At 30.3% G+C, this 15,214-nt stretch overlaps 3 protein-coding genes and 1 long non-coding RNA gene across 21 annotated transcripts in view; 2 read left to right on the plus strand and 2 right to left on the minus strand.

The window, feature by feature from the left end:
- The window catches only part of LOC126748056 (uncharacterized), a 1,030,708-nt gene that overhangs the window by 931,595 nt on the left and 83,899 nt on the right, over window positions 1-15,214 (minus strand). The window lies entirely within an intron of this gene.
- The window catches only part of LOC126748089 (uncharacterized), a 115,204-nt gene that overhangs the window by 68,181 nt on the left and 31,809 nt on the right, over window positions 1-15,214 (plus strand). The gene's annotated exons all lie outside the window — the stretch shown is intronic.
- LOC126748073 (zinc finger homeobox protein 4-like) overlaps window positions 1-15,214 on the plus strand; it is a 66,118-nt gene that overhangs the window by 50,352 nt on the left and 552 nt on the right. Inside the window, exon 1 of one of the 2 annotated variants that reach the window (XM_050457085.1) lies at window positions 14,003-15,169. The exons of the other annotated variant lie outside the window; for it this stretch is intronic. Within the exon in view, the coding sequence (XP_050313042.1) occupies window positions 15,116-15,169 (54 nt within the window). The 5' untranslated portion in view covers window positions 14,003-15,115. Of the gene's footprint in view, window positions 1-14,002; window positions 15,170-15,214 lie in introns of those variants that run through there. 2 annotated transcript variants of the gene reach the window in all.
- Window positions 7,922-10,168, minus strand: LOC126748062 (uncharacterized). The gene is made up of 2 exons (XM_050457070.1): window positions 8,857-10,168; window positions 7,922-8,028 (listed from the first exon to the last, which is right to left on the minus strand). Exons 1-2 carry the CDS (start codon window positions 10,009-10,011, stop codon window positions 7,975-7,977), a joined length of 1,209 nt encoding a protein of 402 aa, XP_050313027.1. The 5' UTR covers window positions 10,012-10,168; the 3' UTR covers window positions 7,922-7,974.

Consider the following 15,214-nt stretch of genomic DNA (forward strand, 5'->3'; position numbering starts at 1 on the left):
CATCTAGGTACTTGAATAAAAGGATAATTATCAATGAATACTTTTTTTCATTTAATCAAATAAAATATAGAATATTTTCTTTCTTTACTTATATCTTTTAAAATATTTCAAGTAATCTATCTTATACATAAAAATTTAGAACTAAAAACTGTTCATTATTTACATTCAATAGAGCCTCAATTGTAAAATTATGACACCTCAAGAGTCACTTTTTTATAATGTTGGTTATTATCCATTCTGTATTTATAAATAGTTATCTATAAGGGGATTTTCAAGAATAGTAAATCACTAAGTTAAGTTAGAAATCTCAGATATTTAGGAATTTTGTTTCCTCCCATGGTTAATAAACAATTTTCTATTTTGTCAGGACATTGTCATTCTTCTTATATGTGAATATATAAACCCATTTTCTTCATGTAAAGGGATGAACACATAGACATTTATTATTAATTTCCAAAAATAGGATCATGCCTTTTACCTTTCCCTATTTTATCATATAACTGGATTTTAAAATTACTATGTTTATAATGCACTTACATGAAAATAAAAACTTACCTTTGATTTTGTAGAATAGGACTATGAAAAACGAACACTGATGCAATATGATGCAATGAGACTAATTTTTCAAAAACTTTCCTTGCTTGCTTTGTCACTGCACCAGAGCAATTGCACCTCTAATAAATCTATGAATTATTGATCACTAACCTAAAAACGCTAAAAAATAAACTTATATCTAAAAACTGTTTATAACACTTCAAATATTCCGCAAAATTAGCACAAAAGAAAAGTTGAGAAATTTCCACGGAAATTTTGCAACTCATCAATGCAAAAACGGAATATAAAATGGACGTTTGACGTTTGTTAACGCTGGCTACGCCGGTTGCTGACCGATGCTATTTTGTTTTTGTTTGTCATAAGTCAAAGCTAACTTTGTACCTGTGATTTTAAGGTGCTTCTAAGTGAATAGAACGATTCGCAATAAATTATTAATTATTTATTGTTAATTAAATAAAAAAGTTTCATTCGAATCCTTTGGGAGTTAAAGCCTTTTCATTTCTTTAACATTTGACGGTTAATATATGGGCAAAAAAATTATTAAAATCCGTTAGACATTTCCGAACATCCGGGCATTATATTGATTAAATAACAGGGAGCACGGACTATAATTTGGTTGCTGGCCAAACCGACAAATGATACGTTCTCGATTTTGGTCGCTGTATGCATCGAACGTAGCTTCACACACATGCTACATGCATACCTATATGTATTTTACCACCTTTATTTTATTTTATTATATCAGTTTTACAGCTTATAGTGTGGAAATATGTATGAAAAAAAGAATGACTTTGCTAAATAAGACTGATTAAAGTGTCATAACTTCATTCAAGTTTATATATATTTTGCCTGGATGGCCTTTTGTGTACCTAGAATGATTACAAAGTATGATTTGTTTTCATTCTGCTTAACAATTCAAGGGCTATAGAACCCATTAGTTGTAAACCAGGAGGAATTACCTGTTTTAACACAACCAGGAATAAATAAGCTAATTGAAGTATGTTAGGATTCCGCAGAGATCATGAAATGTGTTTGATGGGGCTCAGACCATGTACTTAAGGACACCAATCAAGAAATCATTGAGATTCTACCATATTAATGAAATTGGGAAACCAGGAAGAACTGCCTGTCTTTACTGTTGATTAGACTACACAACCAGAAATAAATAAGTTACATGAAGTATGTTAGGATTCCCCAGAGATCATGAAATGTGTTTGATGGAGTAGGTGCAATCATATGAGAAAGGAAATAAAAATTAGAAGTAAACAGGAATATAACAACTGAACTGTGACACAAACTGTAGACAATCAACTTTTTTGTTATGGAACGGAGCAATATTTCAATGAAGTTTCACTTAATACTGGATTTTTTCACCAGAAGTTGGATGCATTTATAATTTATATACTTAATGTTATTTGAATGAAATATACATATGTAATTATATATACTTTATTTGTTTCAAATCTTGAATAGGCAAAAAGGCACGAGAATTTTTCAACTGGACCTAAAAACCCTATTGTTGGGTAGAAATTAAAGCTTATTTCATGTTTATATTCCATAACCTGTTTATTGTTTTATCAACTTTTATCATACAGTTATTTACTTTTAATAATTAAAGAGAAAAATGATCTATAATAAAGGTTGAGTCTTATTCAAGATACCATTCCTTAAGGCATAAACAATATTTGCTCTATATTTCTCTACAGTCATTAGCATACAGTTATTATCCATTTTATACATATCTTTAATTTTCATCAAAATGTTTATAATAAATAGTTTACATTTTAAAACACAATTAAAATTTACATTTTTTAGGCAAACAATCTTTACTCTCATATAAAGCAGATATTGGGACAGTTTTCTAAGGCTACTGTTTATATGTGGCGATCAGTTTAAATTTGTACATACACTTAATCTGAAATATTTCATAGACAGTATTTATACCTGAATATTCTTACATACTTAAGAACTGGTTTATTCTTTTGCTTAATTTTAATACATCTTGTTAAATCAATGTTTTTAATTTATTTAGAAAGTCTTTTAAGATATGTACTTGGGTCATTAATAAGTTACAATGTCTTGCAGAACAGCAAATATATCTAGTTGTCAAATTGGTATGCTAGCTGAAAAAGAGGACAACAAAAATCCGAGGACTAACCCTTGAAGCACACTTACAATAATCTTTTAGTTTCTCATAATGCTCTCGGTGAAATAAATATGTTAAATCATTTATAATATTTTTGTTACATTAGCTATTTTACAATTTATACTTACCCTTAGAATACTTACCCAATTCTCTTAAATATTCCAAGTTTATGTGTTTCGATGAGTTCACTCATCATTATCAGACTCTAACACCACACAGCTGTAATGTTTACATGAAAACCCAGTAAGTTTATAGGTGTTTCTGCCCTTCTAAACCAACCCAACCTGCTATATTATTTCAATCTTTTAGGTAGGAAAAATAAATAATGAACACAGTTAAATAATTAAGTAAAATCATCTTTATTTCATGAACTTATGTTACACTTACATATCACTTTATGTGATAGAAAAGAGAGATTTTACAAAAACAGCTGTTCTTACACCTAATTTAAACATAAACATAATTTGTTAATGCCATATACACAAAGGTGCTCACATATGTGTCGCAGAGAAAATCTTTACACTTCTTAATATTATTATTAATCAAAGGATTTAAAGCCTAAAAGTTTTAGATTATAATTACATATATAAGAAATCATCATTTAGAAATTCTTGTATTGAGAACAAACATTTTTTTAATAGATATTGTTTTATAGTAAATTTATATTGCAGTAAAAAACTTGGTAGGTAACAGTTTAATGGTAGCAAGGAGAGCATTATAAAGTTTGGGAGCATAAAAGGAAACTCAACACTTAACCTTGTGTATCCTATAAAAATTTGTATATATATGTTCTCTATTTCTCGTAAAATGAAAATTGTACAATTTTGTGTGTGGAGTAATCACTAATATGATGTTTAATATGTACTAAACTATATGATATATAAATACTTCTCTGTAAGGAAACTATCTTTGGTATCTAAATAATATAGAATATAGAACAACAACAATAAGATAAAAAAAAGTCTCTCCAGTTTTGGACTGGCTTTTTCTGCTTCTTTTCACCACCATCTTCCACCTTATCATCAACTCAACACTTGAAACATCTTGCTGCCAGAATCTGCATTCCTCTCCTTCGATAGTGCCACAACTGGATGCTATCTACTGCTTCGATTATCCTCTTAGATGTTTTAAAGCCTGCCATCTCGCTGTCCTGAGCATTCAGACTAAGTGGCCTGCTGCCAGTCATGAGCAAAACCATTAAGATACCCTTGCATGGACGCTAATTGTTAGACCATACAGCTATCTATTTGTTATTCATATTTGACTAGGGACATATAATTGTAGTTGAATTTCCTTACTGTTTTAAGGTTACACACCTCTTGTGTGAAAACTGATTATATGCTTATATGCAAGATGTAATATAACATTTACAGCGTTTAGTTAAGCGGAAATTTGCCAATCTTTCACATTTTGGGCCTTATTCTAACTAATAAGTTCAATATTTTCTCCTTTTTGGTCTTGTTATTTATTTACATAATACATGTAGAGGTTAGGTTGTCATTGAAGCTCATATTACATTAAGGCCTACTTTTAACGCTTGCGTTTTCTTCACAATTCAAATAATAACAATGATCCACAGTCCACAGTTAGATTTTGTGTTAAAATAAATAAATAAATAGTAATTAAACTTTCACTCCCGCACCCAAAATGCCATGTATGAGTCCTTCCGTCGCATGAAAACACGGTAAATTCTAAAACTTTACAACTTTGTCGAATGATCACAGCTAAAGGAAGGCGACTTGGTAAAAGATATGCACATAATCGGATTCTCCAGAGTCTCTAGAATTATTCCATACCGATTTCGGGAAATTCTGAGCTAATTTAAGTATTTTATCAATGAAAATAAGAAGAAAGACCGAGCAGATTCATCCACGTTGACGTCATGTCACTGATGTCATCAAAACTGCGGTAAAAGTCGGTATTAAAATCGCCCGTAGACGTCAAAATTGACCATTTTCAGGCGATGTTTTAGGGTATAAAAAAAGGTTTTTCCTTTATGATTTGTACATGGAAAAATAGTATAAAGCCTTAGGAACAGTTTAACATCAATTCTGGACCGATTCCAATCGGTTTTAGTAGTTAAATTTCGATTATAAAAAGGGTCTTATTTTAAGCGGACACGGGCGAACAGCGCAGGTTTCATTGCCTGGGTGACGTGCTTGTTGAGTGCTAGACCACCCGGATTATTGTACCTTGTGAGCCACGCCCGGGGGGGTACCAATATTCAGCTGACCGATTATTTGGACTTTTTATGGAAAATTGCATTTTCTCAAAAAATGGTGATATTTGAAACAAAACGGTATTTAGTGGATTATAGCCAGATAAATTCCGCGTGTCTGAAGGCAAAAATGGTCTTCGTACGTTATATAGGTATGCCAGTATTAAGCGTCAAAGTTAAAAAAAGGTGTAGAGCAAAAACTACTCTACGTAGATGACTGTAGATTACATCAGAAAAAAGCCCTTAAAAAGTATTATAAATGTTGAAAGTTTGAAATTTCCAAGTGCCACCCTTAAAAAGTTATTAAATAAAATGTGATTTTTTTTTGTCAATTTTTCGGACCTTCATGGAGAAAATTTATTGTTGCCCGCCCTGTATGGTTCACAAAAATTTTGTTTATATGGCATTTGAAAGATAAAAGATGAACCTATTTTTTGAATTTTTTTTTTTTTCGGAAATAAGTTCCGTTTGGTAGTAAATTCAAAAAAACTAAAAATGCCAGAACTCGTTAAAAAATTTTTTTTGAAAAAAAAGCTCTAAATATGATATTTCTCTCATAAAACTAAGTCTTTTCGCCGAAAAACTTTTTTATAAAAATTATCTTTTAGCCTCTGGACCTTTTTGAATTTTTTTTTTACTCAACTTTGATCGCTTATAGTAAATCACCCTGTATACGGATCTGGCCCAAAAAGTATACAGACCCGTAACCCCCAAGAACCCCTATATCCTGAAAATTTCAGCTCGATTGAACGCTTTAAACTTGAGATCTCGTGAGCAACTCGATTTGTACCCATTTTTTCACGAATTTTTGACTTCAACTCGGTACCGCTCTCTTTGTGGGTACCGAAAAAAAAAACTGTTTACGGATCCATCATTCTCAATGTATTGAGAGGCCACATGCCAAATTTCATCGTTTCACTAGCCATACAGCCAAAGTTATGAATTTTTATATCCCAAAAAACACGGTCGCGCGAGCTCTAGGTGGCGTGCATAATATAGTCGCTGACGCTCCTATATAACAAGTATAGTCGCTTCGCTCCTATACTTTTGGTCCGTGGGGACCAGTTTGGAACCTTTAGGTCTTGTCTGTGAAAAGCCATAAGGGAATTTAAAAAAAAAAATCAAAAATTATCAGGTGTACTTAGGTGAGTCGGAGAGGCTAACGTTTACCTGCCGAGGAAAGAGAGGACCAGTTGTTGGGGTATCATGCTTCAAAGAACCATAATTTGTTATATAGTCGCGTTGTGTGTCAATATACTGTCTTATATTTCAAATATCTGTGAAAGTATATTAATTGTATTCTAAATAAAGCCTGAATACCAAATTCGAACAGAATCGGACCAATAGCAAAAAAGTTACGGTAGTCACGTGACCTAGGCTGAAACTCAAATGTCAGTTATCTGTCATAATTTATTGTATCCTAAATAAACCATAAATACCAAATTCAGAGAGAAGTTCCTATAAGGGTCTATTTATTGAAATAGAACAAACGGGATTTTACGTTGATTTGTTTTAATTTTTCTTTTTATTTAAAAATTTAATAGTAATAAAATATCAAAAGAATTGACAGGAGAAGAATTAGAAATAAAAGAAACCATCAACGAATTGAATCGAAGCTATAGAAGTCGAGATATAAGTAAAAATGTGGGAAAAACAAAAGAAAACTGGTTTTTTCCCACGGTATAATTTTTTTTCTTAAAATAATTTATGACAAATTTTAGTTTTAGCCCTGAACTTGTAATTTTCACAAAAAAAACCCAAGAAAAACATTTTTTTTTTTTTTTGGTCGAAAATCGAAAGGGGTATACCCACGAAAAATTTTAAAAAAATGGTTTTTATTTTTTTATAAATAAAATATAACTCTGACAACTTTTTGTCTTAAACAAAAGTTTTCGGAAATATTACGAGGTATCCGTGCGTTAAAACGAATCGGTTCTAGCTATTATACAATCGGAGAAAATTGGAAAAAACTATTAAACATAAATATCGAATTATCAAGAACCCTATGGAAAAATTTTAATTTTTTATTTTTCTATCCTGTACTACTTCAGAGTATCTTCTTTTTTTCTATCTATTTTTTTCTATCTAATTTTTCAGTTTTATTTCGAAAGGCAATTGTAATAAAATATAAAAAGAATTAACAGGAGGAGAATAAGGAATAATAAAAACCATCAACGAATTGAATCGAAGCTAAAGAAGTCGAGATATTAGTAAAAATGTGAAAAAAAATAAAAGAAAACTCGTTTTTTTTCACGGTACCATTTTTTTTCTTAAAATGATAATTGACAAATTATAATGCAAGCCCTAAGTTGGCAATTTCCAGTAAAAAAAACCCAAGAAAAAAAAATTTTTTTTTGCTCCAAAATCGAAAGGGGTATAGCCATGAAAAATTGTGAAAAAATGGTTTTTATTTTTTTCTAACTAAACTATAACTCTAACAACTTTTTGCCTTAAACAAAAGTTCTAGGGAATATTACGAGGTATTCGAATGTTAAAACTAATTGATTATAGCTATCACAGATTCGGAGAAAATTGTAAAAAACTATAATTCATAAATATCGAATTATCAAGAACCCTATGAAAAAATTTCATTTTTTTATTTTTCTATCAGGTACTACTTCAGGATACCTTTCAAAAAGGTTATTATCGATTTGACTCTAAAATGAACAGAAAACCTATTTATTTGCATTTATCGATTTTCGAACAAAACCGGGCCCAAAATTAAAATTTTTTCAAAACATGCTCCAAATTCCAAATTTCTTTTTTCTGGCTAAAGACCATTCAAAAAGGAATGAAAAAGCTTAATGACAAAAATTTTCAAAATCTATAATAATGCTACAATATTATGAAAGAAGATAAGTTCCCTTTAAAGCATATCCAACCGATGATTTTTTAATTTGTTTTTCAAAGGCAAATCTAAGAAACAATTAAGTTAAAAGCAATAGGGTACTACAAAATATTATCTATAAATATATAATAAATTCTAGTTGCGATCCTATAGGTTTGAAATCTTGAGTTTAGTTGTGGGATGGGATCGAAGGAATAAAAACAAACGTCACTTTATGTACTGGCCAACGTTTCGCAATAATTTTATTGCTTCATCAGGGCCCTAAGGTAACAAAAAAGACACAATGAAAAAAGGATTATTATATATAAACAAAATTTAACTTTTTGGGGTTTTGTTGATACCACCAAAAAAAGAAAAAAAAACAGAAAAACAAAAAAAAAAAAAACGACAAAATCTTAGATTTGAAATAAAAAAATTACACAACAAAAAAAAATGATAAAATTACTTACATAACAGTGTGATTTTGCTTGTCATAAAAAATCATGTTTACAGGACACACAGGTAACATAGAATATGTAAAATATTGTTTTTTTAACAAAAACGGTTTAAATTGATGGGTTGTATCACAGACAGTTGCTTTAAAATTGATTCTACGGTGTACAAAGATAAATTAGCATCTAGCCAGAAAAACCGGGTATGCGAGAACACAATAGACGCATTCTTTTTAGTGATAAGAACCAAAACAGTCCCAAAAGTTTACATTTTGATTTGATCTATTAGATTAAAATAAGAGGAACTTAGATTGTCTATATCCGTTCTTTTATTTACCGCATTATTATGTTTTTTTATGTTTATCATTTCGGCTAGAAGTCTCTTTTTAAAAAGCTGCTGTTGGCCCATAATTGTAGTCTTGCCAAAATTAAAATTGTGTCCTGTATTCATTTTGTGCTCAGCTAAAGCAGTAGGGTTTTTTTTAAGGGCTAAATTCCTACAATCATACTCATGTTCGTATAGGCGCTGCCTCAAATATCTACCCGTCTGACCAATGTAACAAACATCACACCCAGAGCAAGGTATTTTATAAATAATGTTAGAATGTAAATCAAGGGCGTCTTTAGTTTTAAGCTTCGTAAAAAAATGTTTTCTTACCGAGTTTTCACTTCTTTCTGAGATTTTAATAACATCAGATTTTGATTGTATGGTCTTTTTAATTTTATGAGAAAGTGTGTTAATGTAAGGAATCTTGAAATAAGCCAATTGATTATTTTCATTGTTTCGTGTAATATTTTGAGTAATGTTCTCGGTGTCGTTAATTATTTTTTTAATAATTGATAGGGGGTAGTTGTTTTTCTTTAAAATTGTCTGAACATAATGAAGGTTTTTTTTATGATATTCTGGACTAGAAAGTCTCAAGCACCGATGTTTTAAGTTTTTTATTACATTTATTTTGTGTGTCATAGGATGTTCTGAAAAATAATTTAAAATGCGTTCTGAAAAAGTTGGTTTTTGATACCAATCTGTTTTTATGGTACCATCTGTGGATCTTATGACTTTAACATCCAAAAATGGAAGACTACAGTTAATTTCTTGTTCGATAGTGAATTGTAAACGTGGATGGAAACTATTGAAGACTGATAGAATTTCGTTTTCTTTTTTATTTGGAATTGCCGTGATTATGTCATCAACGTACCTACAGAAAAAAGGTACATTAAAAGATAGTTCAGAAATACACTGATCTTGTAGTTGTGCCATTACAATGTCTGAGCATATTGGGGACATGCAGTTTCCCATTCCTAGGCCAAAAATTTGGGTATAGAAATTTTCACCATGTTGGAAATAATTATTCTCAATACAAAAATTAAAAAGAAAAACAACTGTTTCAAGGTCTAGCGATGTATTAGGCCGGATAAGATGCCACTTTTGGGTGATTATATCAGTTACTAGGTCCACCGGTATATTAGTAAATAAAGAAACAACATCCAACGATACAAGAATATAACCTTCAGGGACTGTTTGCTCTTTAATGTAATTAGCGAAATCAAAAGAATTTTTCACATATCGTTCATCTTTTATAAAAAAATGTTGTAAAATGTTGGACAAAAGTTTTGTTAAATTGTAAAGAGGGGAACCAGTAAAAGAGACTATGGGTCGTAGTGGTGTCCCCAATTTATGAATTTTTGGTAAAAAATAGATTTTGGGAGCGACACCATTATTAATTTTTAACCATTTTTGTTGTTCAATCGATATCATTTTTTTATCAAAAAGTTGTGATATAATTTTGTTAGTTTTACTTTGAATGTTCATGGTAGGATTTTTATTTAATTTTTTATAAGTTTCAGTATCATTGAGAGCATTAACTATCCTTTGGTCAAAGTCATACTTGTTTTGGATTACGGTGCAATTACCCTTATCTGCTTTCGTGATTACAAGCTCTTTATGGTTACATAAATTATGGTTTATAAATATATACATATAATCTGATAGGAAATTTCAATCAAATCGGGCGAATACGAAAGAAATTTTGATAGTCACGTGACTTAAAAACGCAATATTTTAAAAATTTGTAAAAATTCAATAATGGCATCCTAATAAAACTCTAAATACCAAATTTCAACCCAATCGGATCAATAGCAAATAAGTTATGGAAGTCACGTGACTTTAAAATTCAATATGTCAAATTTCTGTCATAATTTATTACTTGCATCTTAAATAAAGCCCAAATTCCAAATTTCAACACAATCGGATCAATAGCAAAAGAATTATTAAAGTCACGTGACTTTAAAATATAATTTGTCAATTATCTGTCAAAATTTATTAATTGTATCCCAAATACCAAATTTGAACCCAATCGGATCCATAGCAAAAAAGTTACAATAGTCACGTGACCCGGAAGTGAAATGTCAAATATCTGTCAAAAATTAATAATTGCATCCTAAATAAAGCCCAAATACCAAATTTGAACCCAATCAGACCAATAGCAAAAAAGTTACAATAGTCACGTGACCTGGAAGTCAAATGTCAAATATCTGTCAAAAATTAATAATTGCATCCTAAATAAAGCCCAAATACCAAATTTCAATCAAATCGGATAAATAGGAAGAAAGTTAAGGTAGTCACGTGACCTTAAAACATAGTCATGTCAAATATCTGTAAAAATTTATTAATCTTATCCGAAATAGGTACTAGGTACCAAATTTCAACCAAATCGCACCAATACCAAAAAAGTTATGATACTCGACTAACCTTAAAAATCAATAATTTCAAAAAATTTTTATTTATAACCCAAAAGCAATGTTTAAGAATTGTTAACATATATTAATAATAAACTAAATAGTAAAAACTCACCAAATATCTAAATTCTTAAATTAAATTAAATAACTTAAATTAAATAGATCATTACGACTGACCCGTGTATATATTCGAATAATTTTAGTAAAATAATAGGGCAAATTTCATTTCGTCTCACCCCGGTATAAAACCACTGACATTTCAAAAAAACGGCATTTTTCGAAGACGTCAAAATGTTTGCCGAATTTTCCTGGCCGCAATACACAATTTCCCCTATTGATATGCACAGATTTCCGAATCTGCCCCATTCATTTTCTGATTCGGTGCTTCCTTTCCCTGATCGTTTCCGGTTCATTTTCATTCATAATTTTACAAAAAACCCAACCAAGTCCCGGCCACCTGTCAAGAGCAAAAAATTTGTACCCACCATGCGTCAAAGTATTGTTCCCACCAGCCATTTCATCAGAGTTTAGGTTGACACCTCCAATTACCTGCAAAAACGCAAAAAAATGGACTTTTTTCATAAAATCGCATTTTTCGGGTACTTGTACTATCGCTGGAACCCTGAAATTTTAGTATGTATTGTAAAACAAAATTTCGGATCCTTTAGATGTTGTTTGATCTTTTCACCATGTACAGGGACGTGGCAAATGAATTAAACGCGAAAATTCGAATTGCTCAGAACCTATTAATGTTGGAAGATTGTAGGTTTACACAAATAATGGGGTTATTAAAGTATTTAATGCCTGAGAATATAAATGGTCCAGGTGCCACTACGAAAAAGTTATTAAATAAAATGTGATTTTTGAGTCGGACCTTCATGGGTAAAGTTCATTATTGCTCGCCCTGTATGGTTCCCAAAAATTTCGGTTATATGGCATATGAAAGGTAAAGGATGAAGTTATTTTTTGAAAAAAAAAAATTTTCGAAAATAAGTATCGTTTGGCGGGAAATCTCAAAAAACTGAAAATGCCAGAACTCGTAAAATAAATTTTTTACAAAAAAAAGCTCCAAGTATGTCAAATCTCTTATAAAATGAAGTCTTTTCGCCGAAACACTTTTTTTATAAAAATTTTTTTTTAGCCTCTGGAGAAGTTTGAATTTTTTTTTTAGTCACTTTTGTTCGCTTATAACAACTCACCCTGTATACCGATCGGGCCCAAAAAGTATACAGACATGAATTACTATAAAGTCTTTTATGCCTAAAAATTTCAATTTTTTTGACAGCGTTAAAATTGAGATCTCGTGCAAAAATGAATTTTGACCCGTTTTTTTACAAATTTTTGACTTTGAGACAGTACAGCTCCGTTTGGTGGTACCGAAAAAAAAATTCGTTTACGGATCCATCATTCCCAATGTATTGAGAGACTCTATGCCAAATTTCATCGTTTCGCTAGCCATACAGCCAAAGATATGAATTTTTATTTCCAAAAAAACACGATTTTTCGGACCCGAGGTGGCGTGCTTAATATAGTCGCAGACGCTCCTATATAACAAGTATAGTCGCTTCGCTCCTATACTTTTGGTCCGTGGGGACCAGTTTGGAACCTTTAAGTCTTGTCTGTGAATGGCTATAAAGGAATTCTTAAAAAAAACACAAAAATTATCAGGTGTACTTAGGTGAGTCAGGGAGGCTAACGTTTACCTGCCGAGGAAAGAGAGGACCAGTTGTTGGGGTATCATGCTTCAAAGAACCATAATTTATTATATAGTCGCGTTGTGTGTCAAAATACTCTCTTATATTTCAAATATCTGTTAAAATATGTTAATTGTATCCTAAATAAAGCCTGAATACCAAATTACAACATAATCGGACCAATAGCAAAAAAGTTACGGTAGTCACGTGACCTAGGCTAAAACTCAAATGTCAGTTAAGTATCTGTCATAATTTATTAGTTGTATCCTAATTAAATCATAAATACCAAATTCAGAGAGAAGTTCCCATAAGAGTCTATTTATTGAAATAGAACAAACAGGATTTTACGTCGATTTGTTTTAATTTTTCTTTTTATTTTAAAATGTAATAGTAATAAAATATCAAAAGAATTGACAGGAGGAGAATAAGAAATAAAAGAAACCATCAACGAATTGAATCGAAGCTATAGAAGCCGAGATATTAGTAAAAATGTGGGAAAAACAAAAGAAAACTGGTTTTTTCCCACGGTATCATTTTTTTTTTCTTAAAATGATAACCGACAAATTATAATGTAAGCCCTAAGTTGGCAATTTCCAGTAAAAAAAACCGAAGAAAAAAAAAATTTTTTTTGCTCCAATTTCGAAAAAACGGTTTTTATTTTTTTCTTAATAAACTATAACTTTGACAACTTTTTGTCTTTAACAAAAGTTCTAGGGAATATTACGAGGTATCCGTGCGTTAAAACGAATCGGTTCTAGCTATCATAAAATCGGAGAAAATAAAGGAAAACCATGAAACATAAATATCGAATTATTAAGGGTCCTATGGAAAAATTAAAGTTTTTTATCCTTCTATCATGTACTACTTTTAAGTACCTTTAAAAAAGGTTATTATCGATTTGACTCTAAAATAAACGGAAAACCTATTTCTTTGCATTTTTCGATTTTGAAGCAAAATCCGGGCTCAAAATGAGAATTTTTTGAAAATATGCTCCGAATGAAAAATTTCTTTTTTCTGGTTAAAAATCATTCAAAAACTAATAAAAAAGCTTTATGACAAAATTTTCCACGATTTATACGAGTGCCATAATATAAAGGGAAAAATTAGGTCCCATAAGAGTCTATGTATAGGGACTCGTTTTTTCCCACGGTAGCATTTTTTTTCTTAAAATGATAACTGACAAATTATAATGTAAGCCCTAAGTTGGCAATTTCCAGTAAAAAAACCCAAAAAAAAAATTTTTTTTGCTCCAAAATCGAAAGGGGTATGTATAGCCATGAAAAATTGTGAAAAAATGGTTTTTATTTTTTTCTAAATAAACTATAACTCTGACAACACTTTTTGTCTTAAACAAAAGTTCTAGGGAATGAATTTAAGAAATAATTTAACTAATTAAGATAAAAGGAATAGGGTAATACAAAATATTATCTACAAATATATACATATAATCTAATAGCAAATTTCAATCAAATAGAAAATTTTGATAGTCACGTGACCCTAGAACTTAATATTTTAAAATTTTGTAAGAAATCAACAATTGCATCCTAAATAAACTCTAAATTCCAAATTTGAACCCAATCGGATCAATAGCAAAAAAGTTATGGAAGTCACGTGACTGTAAAATTCAATATGTCAAATTTCTGGCAAAATTTATTAATTGTATCCTAAATAAATACCAAATACAAAATTTCAACCCAATTGGATCAATAGCAAAAGAATTATGAAAGTCACGTGACTTTAAAATATAATTTGTCAATTATCTGTTAAAATTTATTAATTGTATCCTAAATAAAGCATAAATACCAAATTTGAACCCAATCGGACTCATAGCAAAAAAGTTTCAATAGTCACGTAACCCGGATGTCAAATGTCAAATATCTGTCAAAAATTAATAATTGCATCCTAAATAAACCCCAAATACCAAATTTCAATCAAATCGGACAAATAGGAAGAAAGTTTTGATAGTCACGTGACCTTAAAACATAGTCATGTCAAATATCTGTTAAAATTTATTAATCTTATCCGAAATAAACTCTAGGTACCAAATTTCAACCAAATCGCACAAAAAACAAAAAAGTTATAATACTTGGCTAACCTTAAAAATTAATAATTTCGAAAATTTTTTATTTATATCCCAAAACCAATGTTTAAGAATTATTAACATTTATTTTTAATCAACTCAATAGTATAAAACTCACCTAATATCTAAATCCATCTTTTAAATTAAATAGATCATTACGACTGACCCGCATATATATTCGAATATTTTTAATAAAATAATAGGACAAATTTCATTTTGATTCACCCCGGTATAAACACACTGACATTTCAAAAAAACGGCATTTTTTCACGTCAAAATGATTATTTGAATTAATAGTCTCTTAGAAATAATACAATACAAACAGTAACTATAGTTGAACGATACAAACAGCGTTCCTAACAACCATTGTTTGAATTTTATTTTGGCTCATTTCGTACCAAGCGATGGATCTTGACGCCATGGCCGAAAGCCTACAGGCTATTATCGAGTCTGTACCGGTAAGAATTTATTTAGATTATATTTTGAATTAGTTGTTCGTTATA

This window comes from Anthonomus grandis, chromosome 21 (genome assembly GCF_022605725.1).
Source record: "Anthonomus grandis grandis chromosome 21, icAntGran1.3, whole genome shotgun sequence".
NCBI classification, from domain to species: domain Eukaryota; kingdom Metazoa; phylum Arthropoda; class Insecta; order Coleoptera; family Curculionidae; genus Anthonomus; species Anthonomus grandis.